Source organism: Drosophila erecta, unplaced genomic scaffold (genome assembly GCF_003286155.1).
Source record: "Drosophila erecta strain 14021-0224.00,06,07 unplaced genomic scaffold, DereRS2 tig00000055-arrow-pilon, whole genome shotgun sequence".
NCBI lineage: Eukaryota > Metazoa > Arthropoda > Insecta > Diptera > Drosophilidae > Drosophila > Drosophila erecta.
Genome location: NW_020825200.1, coordinates 202699 through 219174, shown reverse-complemented (window position 1 = coordinate 219174; position 16476 = coordinate 202699). Strand labels below are relative to the sequence as shown.

Below are 16476 nucleotides of genomic sequence, written 5' to 3'. Positions count from 1 at the left end.
TTGCTGCCCGCCGTCGGCAGCAAAAAGCCTCTGCCTCGGTCACTGCCTCTGCCGGCGTCGCTACCGCCGAGCTCACATTTTTTGTTGTGCCAATTTTCTTTGTACTGGTGTTCTACCAATTGCTTTAGACCGCCCGAAGAAGAGGAAGACATTTTTGCTCTGAACTGAAAATTTTCTGGGAGTATTGGACGATTTTAAAAGACATTTCTAACCTGACTTTTGTCCGAAATAAACTAATGCCTATTTATATAGGTCCACTTAAGTTGGTCTTGCTTGCTAAGAAAAAATTATAAATATATCTCACAAAAACTGTATTGAAAACATTTTTTACTTTGATTATTCATAAGGCTTTTTAGTTGATAAATTATGGCATTTTTTAGGTACGGGTTTATTTTCCTTTTACTAGACATTTAGTTATGCACTTCGTTAAACACATACCCAAATTTCAAAATACGTGGGCTTTCATTGGGTAATCACATTAATTTCGTGAATGGATTAATTTCTCCATTTAAGTTGATTTTCAACCGAGTTATCCTTTCTTACCATTTGCGTTGAGAGCTGAAACGAAATACAGATAGTACATACGTTATTTATAGGATATCCTCCTTTGAGTTATAACACTACTGATCTTTTCTTGAATTGAAAAAAAAACTACTTTAAAAAACGTGTTTAGTAGCTTAGTTATACAAATATAATAAACATGCGGTTTTAATCGCTTTCCCTTTTTATATTTAAATTGTTTACAATAAATAATGTTTTCAGTACTCACACCATTGAAGCTGCTTTTCTAGGCTGATCGTGGAATCCTTACTTGCTGCCTTAGTTTATTATTGTAAACTCGATTTGGACTTTATTCGAAACTGACGCATTTTACACGTTATATTTCGAGGCAAAAGGTTTTGGTGAGCTATTTCGATAATTTCCAAAAAAGGTATCGACGCGACCGTTGAGTTTTGCCTTTTCTACGTGTCGAACCGAAATAACCGAACCGAGTCCAAATGTACCGATTTGATTTTATTTAACACTCGGTGTATTTTACGGTATTTTCCCTTGTAATTTATTCACTCTGGGTTAAAAGGTGACTTTTTATTCGGCAAAGGCATCACAAAATTGATTGGGAAACAATAAAAAAATTAAATTTTTATCATTCAGTAGGCTTTTCTGCTTGATCAATTTACTTTTGCCTGTTTTTTTCTTGTATTTTATTGTATTTCGATTAACGCTTACGATATTCCTCTCGCTGATGTTGTTGTTGCTGGTGTTGTTGCTGCATCTGCCTTCGTATTGGTGAATTAATGCATTTTCGCACACAAAAACACTCGCGCACACACACACTCAGATATATAGCAGCCGCTGCTCACACACACACTAAGAAGGGGAAGGGGTGGTGGCACTTGCCTTTTTCAGATAATAACAATTTATTTTCGCTGTGTGTGTTTTGGCGGCGTTTTGTTTAATCACCCGCCGCCGTTGTTGTTGTACTGCTTTTTTTTTTGTATCTCGCTGCAAACGACGCGCGCGGTCCGTTCACTCCAAAAATTTTCAAAACAATGTGACCGTAAGTGATGCTCTCAGTGAGGCCGACACAGTGTGGCCGCATCAGTATACTATGGAAATACAGAATACTTGATTAAATACCAAAAATATACTAAACTTTTACTATTGCCCATTACCCAAACCATTAACATAGGTCTTTCAACAGAACTATGTTAAGTGCCTGCCCTACATATTTGGTTCTATTTAATGTTAGCATTTATTTAAATACCCGAATATTCGTTGTCTCCGTTCTCTAGCTCTATTTATCGTTTTACTATAAACAGTTTAAATGTATAGCACATATCAAAGACCAACAAAACATAGCTTTATGGGGTAGCCAAAGAGGCACCTCTGGTGTGTTGGTTATCGTTATCGCGGTCAGCAGCTTGTTTTGTTTTGCTTACACGACACATAAATAAATAAAAGAATAATATGAGTAATTTAAAATCGGACCTGGACGAATACTTGCTGCTGCAAAGTGATCAGAAGAAACCCAATTTCAACGTTAAGTTGCCACAGCTGAAGGTTCCATTTTTTTCCAGCTCCGACCCAGAAGCAAATAGTTTTCTAAAAGATACGGACTCATGTTTTCCAAAATTGGTGGGTTTATCAATCTTTGGTGCACTCAGAATGGGCCAATTGCTAATATGAAATTCTTCTTTTAAAACTCTTCCAGTCTCGCCTGCAGCGAATCGTGGGTTTCGTGGCCTGCTTAGGAATGGGCGCACTGTGCATGACCCTTTCCACGTTCTACATTCCCTTCCTAATATTGAAGGCCAGAAAGTTTGCCTTGCTCTACACCCTTGGCAGCCTCTTTTTCATCTTGAGCTTCTGCTTTCTCTCCGGATTTGGATCCTTTTTGAAGCAGATGTTCTCCAAGCCAAGACTGCTCACCTCGCTTTCGTATAGTTCCTGTTTGATTTTAACTTTATACTGCGCCTTGGTGGCCAAAAGCACCGCATTCACGGTCCTCTTCGCAGTGGCCCAAATAATTGCATTGCTCTTTATGGTTCTGGGCACAGTCCCTGGCGGAGCCACGGGGCTCAAGTTCTTCGGACAACTCTTCAAGAGCACCGTTTCCGCTTCATCAAGTGTTCTACCTGTGTAAAATAAAGTGAGGGTTAACTGAAAAGAAGCTCAACCACCGCAACCACTGAAAAGTAACTTATTAACTACTTGATGAATCTAAAATAAAACTTATTTGTGATACCATGCTCCTCTGAACTTCACGGTAACTCCTGTATACATCATTTATTTGCAGGTCTGTCATTTCATATTTGCTTTTTACTATCAGCAAAATATATGTAATTTTCATTTGAAAAATGGAAAACTTCTGCCACGTTTCTATATATGTACATACCTACAGACAACTGGAGTGTTATGCATATTTCGTCTACACATTTTATACTTTATTGACTGCCACATAGTGAATTCACTTATTTTGTGTTCAAGAAATCATCAAGAAGTATAGTGAGTTTAAACTAACTGTCGCTTTCGCTCTTTCTGTTTGAAATGGGTCATTCATCGATCTCTCCCAGATACAAGGTCTTATCGCTGGATCCAGAAAGAATTAGAGGCTCTTTTGGGCTGAAATCCACGGCATTAACACTGCCATTGTGTCCGGGCAGTTTGTAGAGGATTCTCCTTGTATTTACATCCCAAATATAGACATGCCGATCGGCGGAACCCGATGTTATTTTATCGCTTCCCGGCGACCAAGCGCATCGCAGCAGATTCTTCTCAAAATTGTGCTGATGGCCTTGGAAAACCTTTACACATCTTTCCCCGGGTGCATAAGGCCTCACGTCCCACACCCTCAAGGTGTTATCCATTGCATTTGTCAAGATAAAGTCTCCTTCGGGGGACAAGGACATGCCGGTTATCGTGTCCGAATGCCCTCGCAAATGGTGCAAAACAGCCTGTTTTCGTATGTCCCAGATTTTGACTTCGTTGTCGATTCCGCCGCTAATTACTTGTTCGCCAGTGTCACCAAAACAAACCGCTGTGACTTGAAAAGGGGATTCCAGAGTGTGCGCGGCGTGTTTCTTCCTGGCATCCCAGATCTTTATGGTGCGGTCATCGCTGCCCGAGCAGAGGAGCTGCTGACCCCTACGCGAGCCTTGAACGCTGTTCACGAAGTTGCCGTGGCCCTTGAACCGCCGTTGCCGCTGTCCCGTGGCTATGTCCCAAATAGCCAGCGTTTTGTCAGTGGAGCAGGTAAAGATGTGCGATCCATCCGGCGTAAAGTGGGCTTCCATTACTGCACCACTGTGTCCTGACATAGCCATCACATTCTCGCAGTCGTCGTACACTTGCCAGATGTCTGAAAACCACATTAATTGTTACATGCTCTTTCTATAATCAAAGATGTCCAAGTACTACGAATTCATTTCTGCCCACAAATATGTAAGTAGGGGTCACAAATCGTAGATACACAAGGAACCATTGAGCACCCAAAAATAGGAAAGTAGGGCTCACAAATCGTAGGCACACACGGAACATTGCAGTCATTTATTCCCAATTTTACTTACATATTTGCCTATCAAACCCAGATGAAAGCAGTAACTCCCCCTCGGGATGGAATTCCGCTGTGAAAATCTCTCCCTCATGTCCTTCCAACTGCATTATGGGCGCCTGCAGGTTTGAGGTACGCCTCACTCCCTAAAAATAATGGTAATAAGTACAATTGAAGTAACATCAAAATCACTGAGATGTTTAGCATGCTTCTTCTTGCTAGCACGCTTACCGATTCAAGGAGCGCTTTATCCCTGTTTGTGTAGGCCACCAGATCATTTTTGCTGCGCTTTGCCTCCTGGGCCAAAACCACGCTATTATTGGGTCTTTTGGTACCCATTATAAATATTTTGTTTGTAAAAACTGAAACCTTATAAAGTTTTTTCGGCCGCTCAAACAGTATTACAGTGTGGCCAGAGTTCAGAAATGAATATTGCCGTCATAACTGTTAGCGTCAAAATCTAGCTATTTCTCAGCAGATGTGGCTACTTTCAATGAGAAGAGATGGAAGTGAAAGTTGGCAACTCTGGCAAAAATACCGAAAAGATATTACCAGAATTATGTTTCTCTTTTTTATTTTTACACAATATGCGGATTTACAATGTGGAACTAACCAAGAAAAAGGGTCTCCGTCTAATAGGCATCCACGCGTGGAGGATCCGCAAAAAATTCCTCTCCCTTACGCTCTCCCTTGAGCCACTGCTTATAGCGCTCGTTTCGCATGGCCTGAAAGAGGAATTTATAGCATTTTAGACATAATCATAGCTCGATAAGGATATGCAACTACGGGAAAACCCACATGGAAGCGCATCAGTTGCTTCTGCATGCCGACGCACTCCTGAAAGTCGGAGATCAGGTCGGCGCACTCCCGTTTTCCACGCTCCAGGCCATACGCCTCGAAGCACTCCATCATCTTCATCTCGAATTTTCCGCACTTGTCGTAGGTCTGGTGGTTAATTAGGCACCCGGTCAGATCGGTTAGGGGCAGGCGTAGAAAGGGAGTAAGCGACATTTTGTCTGTGGAGTGAAATACACACAAATTCAGTTCGGTTTTGATGCACCACTGTTGTTCACTGTGACGTAACAATAAACAATGGGTTTAAGACTTGCAGCCAATTAGCTGTCCCAGGCCCAGAACAACTTCTTCCTGTACTCCCTTCAATGTTTAGTTGGGTTTATCCTTATCACACACCTTAAATTGCTGGCAATACCCAAGGAATTGTCTTATATCGCCTTAATTCCAGCACAAAAACAAGACTGTCATCGATTTCTGATATCGGGAAGTGTTTTTCGAGATGCGACAGCTGATAGTGTTGATAAGCGCGCGAACCGCTTCCACGTTTTGTTTATAAATTGAATTTTCCGAGAAGCTATGAAAAACCAGGATTTGGTGGAATACTTAAGGTCGTGCGGGGTGTGCGAAATTTGCCAGCTGCGTTACCTGAAGGCCAGAGGCGCGGAGTATAGAAACATCAATGAGACTTTGCAAAAGGTGAGAGAGCGGTTTACTTTTAATTTTTTGACAACTAATTGATGTCTGACTTATCCGCTTAAATGCCCAGCTGGATGTGAAACTGAATGAATACGTCGAGAACGAGGAGCTTCTAATATCCGCAGAGAATCAACCAGCTAAAAGGGCTCGTCTGAGCGTCTGTTCAACGTGCTTGGGCTTATTCTCAAAGGACTTTCAGAATGAGCTGCTCAGCAGCATTTTGGCATCGGATTTTGCGAAATACGATTGCCAGAAAATCGTTTTGGCCATTTGCTTACCAATGTCACTGCAGTTGAGACAGCTGGCCATGTGGTTTGCCCTGCGGCGAAGGTTCGGATCATCAATAGACGAAAACATTCCCCCAGACGTGCCCATAAAGGAGGCTGTCAAGCTGATCCTACACCCTATAATCTGTGAAAAGCTGGCCAAGGGCTACGATGCCAACGGTCTGATGATCAATATAGACCTCACGCACAATCTGGAGGACGGAGAGGTGGAAAAACTGGTGAAATTAAACAAGGAAGCCTTTCCCGCCAAGGCTTCGCATCAGAAGCGCATTGAAATTTCGAGAGGTTTACTGGAGAAACAGTATCAACCCTCCAAGGTTAAGGCGGAAACCTTTGAGAAATATTTTCAGATACCCTGCCCGAACGCAGAGGAATCAATAAGACTTACTTCGATAGAGCTGCAGGGTCCCCTGGTTTGTGTAGCTGGCAGATATCGGAAGCTGAGCAGGGAACTTTCACATACTCCCTGGATTTTGAATGGCAAGAGGCTAATGGAGGACAGTATCGAGGAAATTATAATCAGGCATGTCGGTCCCCACTTCACAGAGAAGCTGGGTAAAATCACATTCATGTCGAGTGGTAGAGAAGATGTGGATGTCCGATGTCTGGGGAAGGGAAGACCTTTTGTTCTAGAAATTCCAAATGCAATAAGGAGCTGCTTAAGCAAAGATAAGGCCTTTGCGATGGAACGGGCTGTGGATGCATCTGGTATGGTGTCTATACATAACCTCCAGGTCGTGCCCAGAGAAGAACTAACCCACATAAAGACGGGAGAGGAGCAGAAAAAGAAATTCTATCGCGCTCTTTGCGCCCTGCAAGAACCAGTATCAGTGAAGATTCTGGAACAACTGCAAATATCAGCGAGCTTTGACATACAGCAAAAGACCCCCATACGAGTTCTTCATCGTCGTCCTTTGCACACGCGTCCCAGAACGATTTACAGTGTAAACGCCAAAGTGCAGCGTGGAAATCCGAAAGCCTTGATCATCGATATTGTCACTCAAGCGGGCACTTACATCAAAGAATTAGTTCATGGCGAATTCGGCAGGACCTCGCCATCGTTGTCCTCGATCATAGGCAAACCCATAGACATTCAAGCTCTAGATGTGGTGGGAATCGATTTGGATTGGCCCAATGAAGTAGATAACTCCATACAAGAGGAATATTAGGTACACATCCATTTAAATGTTATACGTTAAACACATAATTTGCAAAAGGTGCAGCAGAATAAACAACAGAATCTAGTGACGAACCTTGAATGAAATTTGATAAGTAATGTTGATTGTAGGACTTTCAGTACAAAATCATCAAAAAGGGTGATTACGCAGTTTATGGATAGCCCCTTGCTCTGTTCATTACACCTTGTCCAGTATTATTTCGTGACTTCGAGTCCCGATCCTTTAAATATTGGTAACAGAGTAAGGCTGCGAGCCAGAGGACAAAGCTGACATGCGCAGTAAACGTACTTCTGAGTCAAGTTGCGTGTTCTCAGCAGAGGCAAGTTCCACCATTGGCTACAAAAGTATGAAGCAAGCGGACAAATTCGGCATTCGTTGCTAGCGAGTTGCACTGGTTTGTTATGGCCAAGTCAAGTGGTGTGGATACAAATTGAAAGTGACCGAGAATAGTAGCCAGGTCGCTTGCAGCCGGATGCAAGCGTGCGGGACAATTAAAACATAAGCCCGTGTGCGCAATCGGCAGGCAGTTAGTTAGATAATTGCATTTCAAAAGAGAGGCCCAGTATGTTCTTCCGGCGCGTTCTGGATAGCGCCAGAAATCTTTCGCCCCCTAAGTCCACCACGGAAAGTCCGACAGTGCATTTTTACAGCGAGGACAGTGAGAGTGTCACATATGTGAGTGGTGCCGTCGACAGTGAAGTCAAGGACAGCAATAACAACCAGTCAGCAGTCGGTGCGGGTGCTGCACTGCCTGCCATAATGAAAATTCAGCGCCGAGCGGAAGCCCCAATCGGTGCAGTGCAGCTAACGCCACTGTGGGAGCACATACTCCGCACCCGCCGCCTGCCGGAAACCATTTTCCCTAGCGCCATGTACGCGGAGTTCCATGAGCGCCTGCAGGACCCAGAGTGGCAGGTAAGGCAGCACGCCCTGCGAGTCCTCGTCGACGTCCTGGTGGTGATGCAAGACGAGGCCGATGGCCACATGGAGCGGGAGCAGCTTATTGGCCTGCTGGTCGAAAACCTTGGTCACCAGGCCCCCACCGTGCGCAAAGGAGCTCTCGACTGCTTGCGTGTCTACCTCGCCGAAACTGCAATCCCGGAGACGATTATGCTGGCAATCCTGGACGCAGGCCTGACGAAGCAGGCGCCTGCGGATTCGGAGCACATGGGTCGTCTCAGCTGCGGCGTTCTGCTGTCCGTGCCCGCCCTTCTGCAATCAACAATGCATACGGCGCAGAGACACCGCATCATGCATAGCACTCTGGAGCGAGTGGTCGCACACATGGATCAATTGGTGCAGCAGGAAATCACCCTGAAAGTCTTGAGCAAGATCAGAGAGCTTTTGGGAGTTCACGAGTTCGAAGCCATTATGAGCGATGTGGGTCGTGGCGATACGCTGACTAAGTACTATCAACTGTGTCAGGTCTACGGGGTCTCTGGAAAACCGAGAACAGGCGGCGATGGGAAAACGGGCGCCTGGCGCGCCTTACCACGTGAGCAAGGATGGAGAAACAGCAATGCCGTACAGAACCTGGACACCACGCTCCAAGCCCAGTCAAACTGCTCGGACATGGGAAAGATCATTATGGAAACAGAAATCAAGATCAACGATGACACAGTGACCATGCGGATCCTGGAGGCGGATACCGAGACCGAAGAGTCCGATAGCCCAACCAGGATTTTCCCAAATGAGGAAGATGGGACGGATTTGATTTGCCACCCCCTGTCGTCCAGTGGCAACAGCCTCCAAGAGCCTCACATAGGGGCGGGGATCGTGAAAGTTATAAGTGATTCAGAATTGGACGAGCCGCACATCAAGGCGGGCAGTGTTTCCGAGCCGGGTACTCCCTCTCGGGGATTGAAGCGAGTAACCTTCGGGGGCGAGATCGTTAAGATGCGAACTCCTGATAGCGACGCAGCCTCCTCTACAAACAATTCCCGAAGCCCTACCCAGACCAGCCAGAGTGTCACTATTTTCCCCTCGGAAGATGCAGCGACCTCATCAGAGGAGAAGTCCGCCCTTTCAAGACCCGTCAGCGACAAGAGGACAACTGCGCTCGTGGTGGAGATCCCTTTGGACAATACCAAGCCATTGCCTCAAGTCCGATCTTTCTGCTCGCAGCCACCCCGGCATCAGAGCAATGCACCCAGTGAGCCGCCATCGAGCAGTCCCCGCAATCGACAGGAAAACGAAGCACGGCTGTCGCCGTCACCTAGCTCTCCCGGCTTTCGCAGCCGCAGCGCTAGTCCAACGGGAAGCAACAACATCAGCCCCAAAGTGCCGCACAAGCAAATCGAGGTTCTGCACAATTTGCAGCGGGATCCGTCGCCGCGGTCTCAGCGCCGCTCGGAAGACATGGACGGTAGTGGGGATGGTAAAGCCCTTCCTGCACCGGCAAATCCCTCTGCCTCATCCACACAGCCGCTTACTGGTCGAACAAGATCGGCCTCTACGATGTCTCCTGTGTCACCGGCCACGCCCAAATCCTGGGAGGATCTGGACATTGTCAACTTAAAGACGCTTATGGAGTTGCGATCTGGGGTATGTTCCTAAAGCGTGATGACCAAGTCCCAGTAATTGCATTAAAATTAGTGGCCGACATTTAGCAATCCCCGTGTAATTGCACCCCTCCACCCAAGTCTCCAGCATGGTCTACTTTGTGCGACCGAAAATAAAGCAATGAAATCACTCCACACGCTACTCCAACGCCAACGCGGGTTCCGGGTCGCCCGGCGCTTCGGGCTCTAACTGGGTCAGTAGGATATGTACAATTTCATATGCGTTCATAATTCTGCCTTCATAATGGCAGCCGCCCGGCTTTATTGCGGACGAGACACGCATCACTCCCCCCAGTCGGTAATGCTATAACGGCTGCTATTATATCGCTCCTTACTAATGAAAATTTCAGCGATAAGCGACCACTCTCCCCCAGCTGGCACTCATATCGGCGGTGACTATGGGTAGAAACCCACTCGTGATGGCTTCTCTCGGGCCACTGTACCAATGACCTATTAATTTTTCTACGTCCATGTCCATGTACTTGGGAGTTGAAGAGAAAGAGTTGGAAATATTTGTTACACGTCGAACAAGTAGTACAAATCTTTCCAGAAGTTATTCAAAGTGACCAGGAAAATGCTTTTTGTTTGTTGTTATCCATGGCACGTGCATTTTTGACTGGTTTTCGACTCAAACGGAACCAAGTTTTCTATGTTCTCCCTGCCTGAAAAGTTAGTTTGAGCAACTAATTCAATGTAATGCCAAAAATGAATGGCGAAAAGGGAGAACATTGCCGAAAAAGTGCGTCAGCAAAATAATTCGTGATTTTACAGTACTAAGGGTTGGCAATTGCTGGCTCAGATGTACCTCTTATCAGGACCAACTTTTTGAGTGGTGCACAAAAACTTTGGGATTCCGGTGGCAGTTGCATGTTGCGCGACTGGGCGTTGCATTGGACTGGGATGGATTGCCTTGCTGGGGAGCTGCGGCCGAACAGCAAAGAGTTCCTCGCCAGTGCCGTTGCCGGCTGGTCAATCATTTAAGTGCACGCGATTTTCAAAGCACCAGGCTCAAAGAACCAGGCTCAGAAACAAGAGCAGCAACAATAACTGACTCCCAGCTTGCAGCTTGTATGCGACGATAAAGTGGCAAGACTACCATTACGGGACGAAGTTGGATGAAGACGCTGGCCTTAGGGGAAAGGGCGAGGGAGCAGAGCGTGTCTGCAACTGGGTCACTTCAGGTACAAAAATATAAATAACATTAATGAAAATCATAGCGCGTGCTAAATAGAAGCAGGATGGTACGTCGCTGTTGACCGCTAGCCTTTGGGTTTTTCCTTGCTTGGACAATTTCACAACTATTACTAAACCCGTCACTTGTGGGGTAAAATGGTGTACTAAATTCCTTAAAAATCATATAAGAGGTATATAAGAGGTGATGATCAGCATCGCTGGTCGTGCGATCGCGTGAAATATAGTACATGCATTTCTTTCGCAGTATTAAATAATGATACTTTTGAAATCTGTTTCTTTAAAATGCAATCTATTTTTTCTAAGTGCACAATGAGTCACTGCGAGATAAAGTCAGTTGTATATCTGGAGTATGTACATAAGTACGCGATTTTCCCAAAAGAAAGTTTCTCAATTGACGTTTATGGCACCTACAGTAGTCGTTGTTATAAGTTTTCACACTCAGTTTTATATCTAAATTCTGCGGCATTCATTTTCGAATTTGCCAAATTAGCAAAAATGGGCCATAAAACACTAGGCACGCCAAAATGTACTTACCGATTATTCACTTCTTTGCTCACTTTTTATTCACTTTTCTGTAGGATTGGCGCAATCGTCTAATGGGCATCGGACAACTGGAGCTTGCCTTAAGCTCATCGAGCAACTTGGCCCTGGTCCAACCGTATCTGGATAGTCTGCTTCGAACCCTCCTCTCCTCGGAGCGTCACTTTGAGGTTGCCGAGCTGAAGCGAGAGCTTCTGGTTAACCTGATCTCGCGGCTGCCGTTGGACAACTTGGAGGAGCGCACACCACAAATCTTGTCGGGACTCTGTCGCCAGGGCAACGCTGGAGCGAACCGGGTGTGCAAGGCCCTGATGCAGCGCCTTCCCGCGGGAACCATTGTTGCTAAGCTGACCTCTCCAGAGTTCCTGCATGCGAAGAGCTCCAAGGTTTATTATTCAGCATTGCACGAACAAAATTATTCATCTTCTTGTACTCCAGTTCCGGGACCACGCTCTTCAAATGTCCATTTTTGCACTGATGACCTTCCCGGGCACCTGCTTCGACATCAGCCTGTTGACGACGCAGGCCGTCTACTCCCTCCTTAACCGAAAGCGACGTGTGCGGCAGGCGGCTCTGGAGGTGCTAGCGGTCCTGGCCGATATCTCGTCCATCAAAGAGGTCTTAGCCATTGTCTTGGAGACAACCGACGGCGTGGAGCTTGGGCCAATGGTGTTGGAGGCGACTAGTGTGCGGCTATCGCGTTTGCAGCTGCCCATCGTCACGCCCGACAGCGGCGTGCTCTTCGTTTTCAACCAGACTGACCAACCTGGAGCCAGGCGTTTCGGAGCTGATGTGGACTGGATCCATCAGGGTGAGGGCTCTGCCTCTCCCAATACAATTAAGAGGCGACGCATGCGGGCGGCAACCAGCCAGCGCGATGTACTTGGGGGCGCGGAGGCTAAACGCAAGAATGATCCATTCCCTAGGTACGAATATAGGTTTACCATTTCCCAAAGGTTCCCATTTTAAGTGGGATGGTTCTCATCCACATGAACCTCGATTCGCGAAATAGCACTGTTGCGTTAGAACGGCGCTCCATTTATACAATATTAGAAACATAGAAATAGAATTAAGATTATTAATTTGCCCCAAAATCCAGAACTTCCCCACTTCAATAAAATGCATATCCGCAGTTTCAGCCAGGTAAACGAGAGTCTGCATCGCCATTCCTTCCACTCTCCCCCGGAAACGTTGGACATGGCTAGCCCCATTAATGTTAGTCTGTTTCCAATTTCTTTTTATAATAATACTAAACTTACTTCTCCTTAGGACTTTTCGCAAAGATTAAGTTTTGGCGCTAAGACTAATGGTGGTAGGTCTCTTCTGAAGTTTTTGTTCAATGTATTAAGAAGCACTAACCATTATATAAGTAGGAAACCAATCGTTTATTGAACGTCGCTTCTTGGCCAAGGCGTGTTCTGATACTTCCATGGACGGTCGAAGCACAGACAGCACCACCACAACCTGCAGCAGTGGAAGCGCCACAGACAGCTTTATACAGCTTACTTCCCGCACCGGCGGACGACTTGCCGGACCAAGCTCAAGGTTTGCCTTGTCGTCTACCAACGACCGAGCAGTTTGGTAAAACTGGCTGCCCTACTTACAGATTTCCCACCATGAACCAGCATACAGACTTTGTCAACAATTTTATGCGCAGCATGCAGCGAAGCTCCAAGTCCTATTCCGTGGAGGGACCCGCCTACCCAAAGGTCAGTTACTCGATCCCAAAGTCCCAGCAGATGCTCCGCAAGAGGTTCCAGCACAAGGATTCTTTCACAAAGCTGGGGGACGAACCACCTGGTCAGGGTAAGTATCGCTTCTGTACCGGGTCTGCTAATGTTTGCTATATTTCGGTTTTATAGGCTTCGAAAATAACAAATTTAACGAATCCCAATCCCAGAGGAGAAAAGCAACCGGCATTTCCACAGACCACTTGGAATCACTGGACCCCAAGTGCGCCGACGCCACAAAGTCAGTGTAAGAGTCGTCTCCATATCTTATTTGGGGGGCGGGCAACGGAACCCATTCATTCAGTCGGCACAATGATTTACCCCTCCCTGAGTGCGAATGTTAACCTAAATTTTGAAACACCTTACTCCGATCCCTACATATATTTGAGCTCAGGCAGGGTGAAAGTTAAAGGGGACAATTCACGAATTCAGCGAATTTAGTGGTTTCTCTGGCCAGCGCACGCACCCTGCTGACAAAATTGTGGCATTAAAGGTGTCGAGTTCTTTAACCTAAATAATTCAAATGCGCAGTGGAAACCGCGTTGGTGAAATCTAAGAAAGTGGCGGGGGACATTGGGCAGCGTCACTAGCGACGAACCTTCAAGTGACCACTGGCAGCTCGACACGAAATACTTAAAACGATTCAAGGGTCAACGAAATGATTTTCTTAGGTGTATGTCTACAGTTCTTCCCTGGGTTAATTGAATGACCGACTAGTTAAACAAGTATGGATAAGCAAGACCAATTGCGAGCCGTTTCATTCGGACTAGTCTCTTCTATAGAAAAGTTTGCAGGTGAAGGCAACTGCCTTTCAGACCGTAACATTTTGGCTGCCCAAGCAGGTTTACATACATTATAGTAGAAGCTCTCTCGGGGATATGGCAACTTGTTGTATTATGGACTTCGGGACTACCGAAACGAAGGCGGCCGAAGATGGCAATGAGGTCCTTGTCTAGAAGTCGACGACTCGCTTTAAGGCGAATGCCGTAGGACCTGTGGCCAGTTAGCTTAGAACTTTGTTCCTGGTGAGCGCTAGACCATCCAACGACCTTTCAGTGGCGTACTTGGTGCCCTGTGGGTGGCCAGGGGTTCTGACCACTTGGATAGTGTTCGTGTGGTTGCTTGGAAAACGCAATGTCCTGTATTCGTTTGCAACTTTGGCTTTGTTGTCGTTTCCCGGTATGGAAATTCATTTGAAATGACCAAATGGACTGCCGACGAGCATTGCAAACAGTCTGCAAAGTCGTGTTGTTTCAAGCGGACGCCTATTGCGGTTAGTTCGAGTATGTGTAGTGTCCAGTAGAAAATCGCCAGGATAATTATCCAATTGGCCAGCGCAAAACAATGCTGAATGCGTTTTCCTGTGGCGAACAGCCATCTGATCTATTGCGTAGAACACGTACTCTATTCCACTCGGTCAAAGAGTGCATCTGCCCCAGAGTCTCGGAGATACACTCCACATTCCGCGGGGCTTTTTCTGGGCACAGTTCGGTCTGCGGCATATGCTGCACTGACACAGCGCTGGAGTCCAGAAAATCGATGCAAATTGATACAGAAAGCCAGCTCACTGATGATAAGCACTCTTTCGCCGTGTTTCAGCCACCGGAAGATAGTGAAAAAGAGAAAGTTTTTGCTCAATATGTGGAGTCGTGAGTCGCTAAAAACTTCAAACAAATTGCACTAGCCATTTATTCTTTTCCTCGCCCAAACAGAAACACCGAATCAGCAACTAATGGTGTGACAAATGGCTCACCCATTTCCGCAAGTTCTACTAGTTATTCGCAAAAGTCAACCGCCTCGGCGAAGTCCAGCGTAAGCCAAAACGAGATGGGGAAGCGACCATTCTCATCCACTGGCGTTTGGAACGACTGCGAGGTGGAAGTGATGAACAGAGAGCAGAATCCCATCGAAGCTTTCGGGGAATTGGTGGCGGACGGCGTTGAGGCCCAGACTGAAACAGAACCTACTGCCCATGGGGAGCTGCTCAAGCTCAATGGAAGCCTAAATAGCCTTCACAGCAAAACGGAGAGCATCAAAACTCAGCTGGAGGACACTACCCCGCAACTGTCGAGGGCTCAGTCAGTAAAATCGCTGCTCATCGAGGAAGAAATTGAGAGCAGCAACAGTTTCGTCGTAGTTGAAGAAGTGCAGAACGAGCTGGAGTCATTCCCAGCGGAGTCCAAGGAAGTAGTGACATTGCAGGAAGAGCTAGTAACACCGGTAGAAGCTACAAAGCCTGAAAATCATACTTTTGGTCCAAAGGTGGTTCCGATTCACGACGAAATAGTGATCCATTCACGTAGCGTTTCCCTGGACTCTCTTTATGGGGCACGGCCGGCTTCAAAGCAGGGATCTATGGACACAAGCACAAGCACTGCGGACAACACTTCACAAACTGGTTCCCAAATGGGAAACATTAGTGTTCCCGTGAAGGCTCAGCACACGCCGCTCAAACATAAGTCCAAAACTTCGTATTTCCTGCGGGCACAACGGCGAATCTCACCTGCAAAGCAGGCCATCAAAATGTCGCAGGCAGAGCTCTTCCCGCAGAATATGGTGCGATTTGATAGGCCACGTGAGGCTCTGCTTAAAACTTTTGACCAGTTGGACTCCAGCAATTGGGAAGTGAACATGACGGGCTTGAAAAGCATGGTTCGTTTGATCCGCTACCATGCCGACACATTGGACAATCAGATGCACATGACCTGCATCCAGCTCACCCGATCAGTCCGAAATCTGCGCTCCCAAGTAGCTCGAGCTTCCTGCCAAGCAGCTGCGGAGTTGTTCTCGCTAAAGTCCACCACTCTCCAGCAGGAATGCGACGACTTGGTGTGTGCTCTTCTGCACCGCACCGCCGACACGAACCGGTTTCTTCGCGCCGACGCCACTCGAGCCCTGGAGTCGATGGTGGACCATGCTCAGCCGCAGAAGATTCTAAACATCCTTGCGACAAAAGGAGCCCAACACCAGAACGCCTTGGTGCGCACGACATCAGCAAAGCTGCTCTTCAGACTAGTTGAGCGACTGGGCAGTGACCGGATCTATGCAATGGGACGCGAGAGCCGCGACAAGTTTTTTGTGGTTGGTGCGAATCTCCTGCTCGAAGGCAGTCTAGAGACCCGCAGCTACGCGAAGTCCTTGTTCCGGGCCCTATCCGAGCATCATAGTTATCAGCGGCTGCTTTTGGAGGTGATACCACCACGCACATACAGAAATGTTGAGAAGACGCTTAGGAGCATCACACGTTGATCATTGCAGGCAAGATCTGTACAGCATAGGTTTAGTATTCAAAGCCACTGGAAGCTTACAGGATTAGGGCGTTCGCAAGAAATTAGATTCAAGTATTAAGAATAATTATAGTATACAGTACACTAATAAAACATTGGTACACCACAGAGTAAACTGCTTCATTTGATACATCATTTGCTGCTAGATATCCAGCCT

General features: G+C 46.6%; 6 protein-coding genes across 6 annotated transcripts in view; 3 read left to right on the top strand and 3 right to left on the bottom strand.

Moving 5' to 3' along the window:
* LOC6540971 (protein split ends) overlaps positions 1 to 1605 on the bottom strand; it is a 48346-nt gene extending 46741 nt beyond the window's left edge. Inside the window, exons 1-2 of the mRNA XM_015159752.2 lie at positions 772 to 1605; positions 544 to 558 (exon numbers count right to left, since the gene is read on the bottom strand). The gene's annotated coding sequence lies outside the window, so the exon portion shown is untranslated. The remainder of the gene's footprint in view (positions 1 to 543; positions 559 to 771) is intronic.
* Positions 1606 to 1859: 254 nt separating this feature from the next.
* LOC6541071 (protein transport protein SFT2) lies at positions 1860 to 2771 on the top strand. The gene is made up of 2 exons (XM_001968097.3): positions 1860 to 2136; positions 2213 to 2771. Exons 1-2 carry the CDS (start codon positions 1969 to 1971, stop codon positions 2642 to 2644), a joined length of 600 nt encoding a protein of 199 aa, XP_001968133.1. The 5' UTR covers positions 1860 to 1968; the 3' UTR covers positions 2645 to 2771.
* A 150-nt stretch (positions 2772 to 2921) lies between these two features.
* On the bottom strand, positions 2922 to 4603 carry LOC6541055 (U5 small nuclear ribonucleoprotein 40 kDa protein). The gene is made up of 3 exons (XM_001968096.3): positions 4283 to 4603; positions 4068 to 4197; positions 2922 to 3859 (listed from the first exon to the last, which is right to left on the bottom strand). Exons 1-3 carry the CDS (start codon positions 4388 to 4390, stop codon positions 3054 to 3056), a joined length of 1044 nt encoding a protein of 347 aa, XP_001968132.1. The 5' UTR covers positions 4391 to 4603; the 3' UTR covers positions 2922 to 3053.
* A 5-nt stretch (positions 4604 to 4608) lies between these two features.
* Positions 4609 to 5332, bottom strand: LOC6541039 (NADH dehydrogenase [ubiquinone] iron-sulfur protein 5). Its single transcript, XM_001968095.3, has 3 exons — positions 5243 to 5332; positions 4850 to 5067; positions 4609 to 4776 (listed from the first exon to the last, which is right to left on the bottom strand). The coding sequence occupies exons 2-3, from the start codon at positions 5060 to 5062 to the stop codon at positions 4684 to 4686; spliced, it is 306 nt and encodes a 101-aa protein (XP_001968131.1). The 5' UTR covers positions 5063 to 5067; positions 5243 to 5332; the 3' UTR covers positions 4609 to 4683.
* A 32-nt stretch (positions 5333 to 5364) lies between these two features.
* Positions 5365 to 7088, top strand: LOC6540847 (putative tRNA pseudouridine synthase Pus10). Its single transcript, XM_001968094.3, has 2 exons — positions 5365 to 5542; positions 5613 to 7088. The coding sequence occupies exons 1-2, from the start codon at positions 5423 to 5425 to the stop codon at positions 6996 to 6998; spliced, it is 1506 nt and encodes a 501-aa protein (XP_001968130.1). The 5' UTR covers positions 5365 to 5422; the 3' UTR covers positions 6999 to 7088.
* A 49-nt stretch (positions 7089 to 7137) lies between these two features.
* LOC6542867 lies at positions 7138 to 16429 on the top strand. The gene is made up of 9 exons (XM_001968092.3): positions 7138 to 9551; positions 11341 to 11688; positions 11741 to 12228; positions 12436 to 12517; positions 12572 to 12614; positions 12676 to 12847; positions 12909 to 13108; positions 13165 to 13279; positions 14745 to 16429. The coding sequence occupies exons 1-9, from the start codon at positions 7572 to 7574 to the stop codon at positions 16279 to 16281; spliced, it is 4965 nt and encodes a 1654-aa protein (XP_001968128.2). The 5' UTR covers positions 7138 to 7571; the 3' UTR covers positions 16282 to 16429.
* The last annotated feature ends 47 nt before the right edge of the window (positions 16430 to 16476 follow it).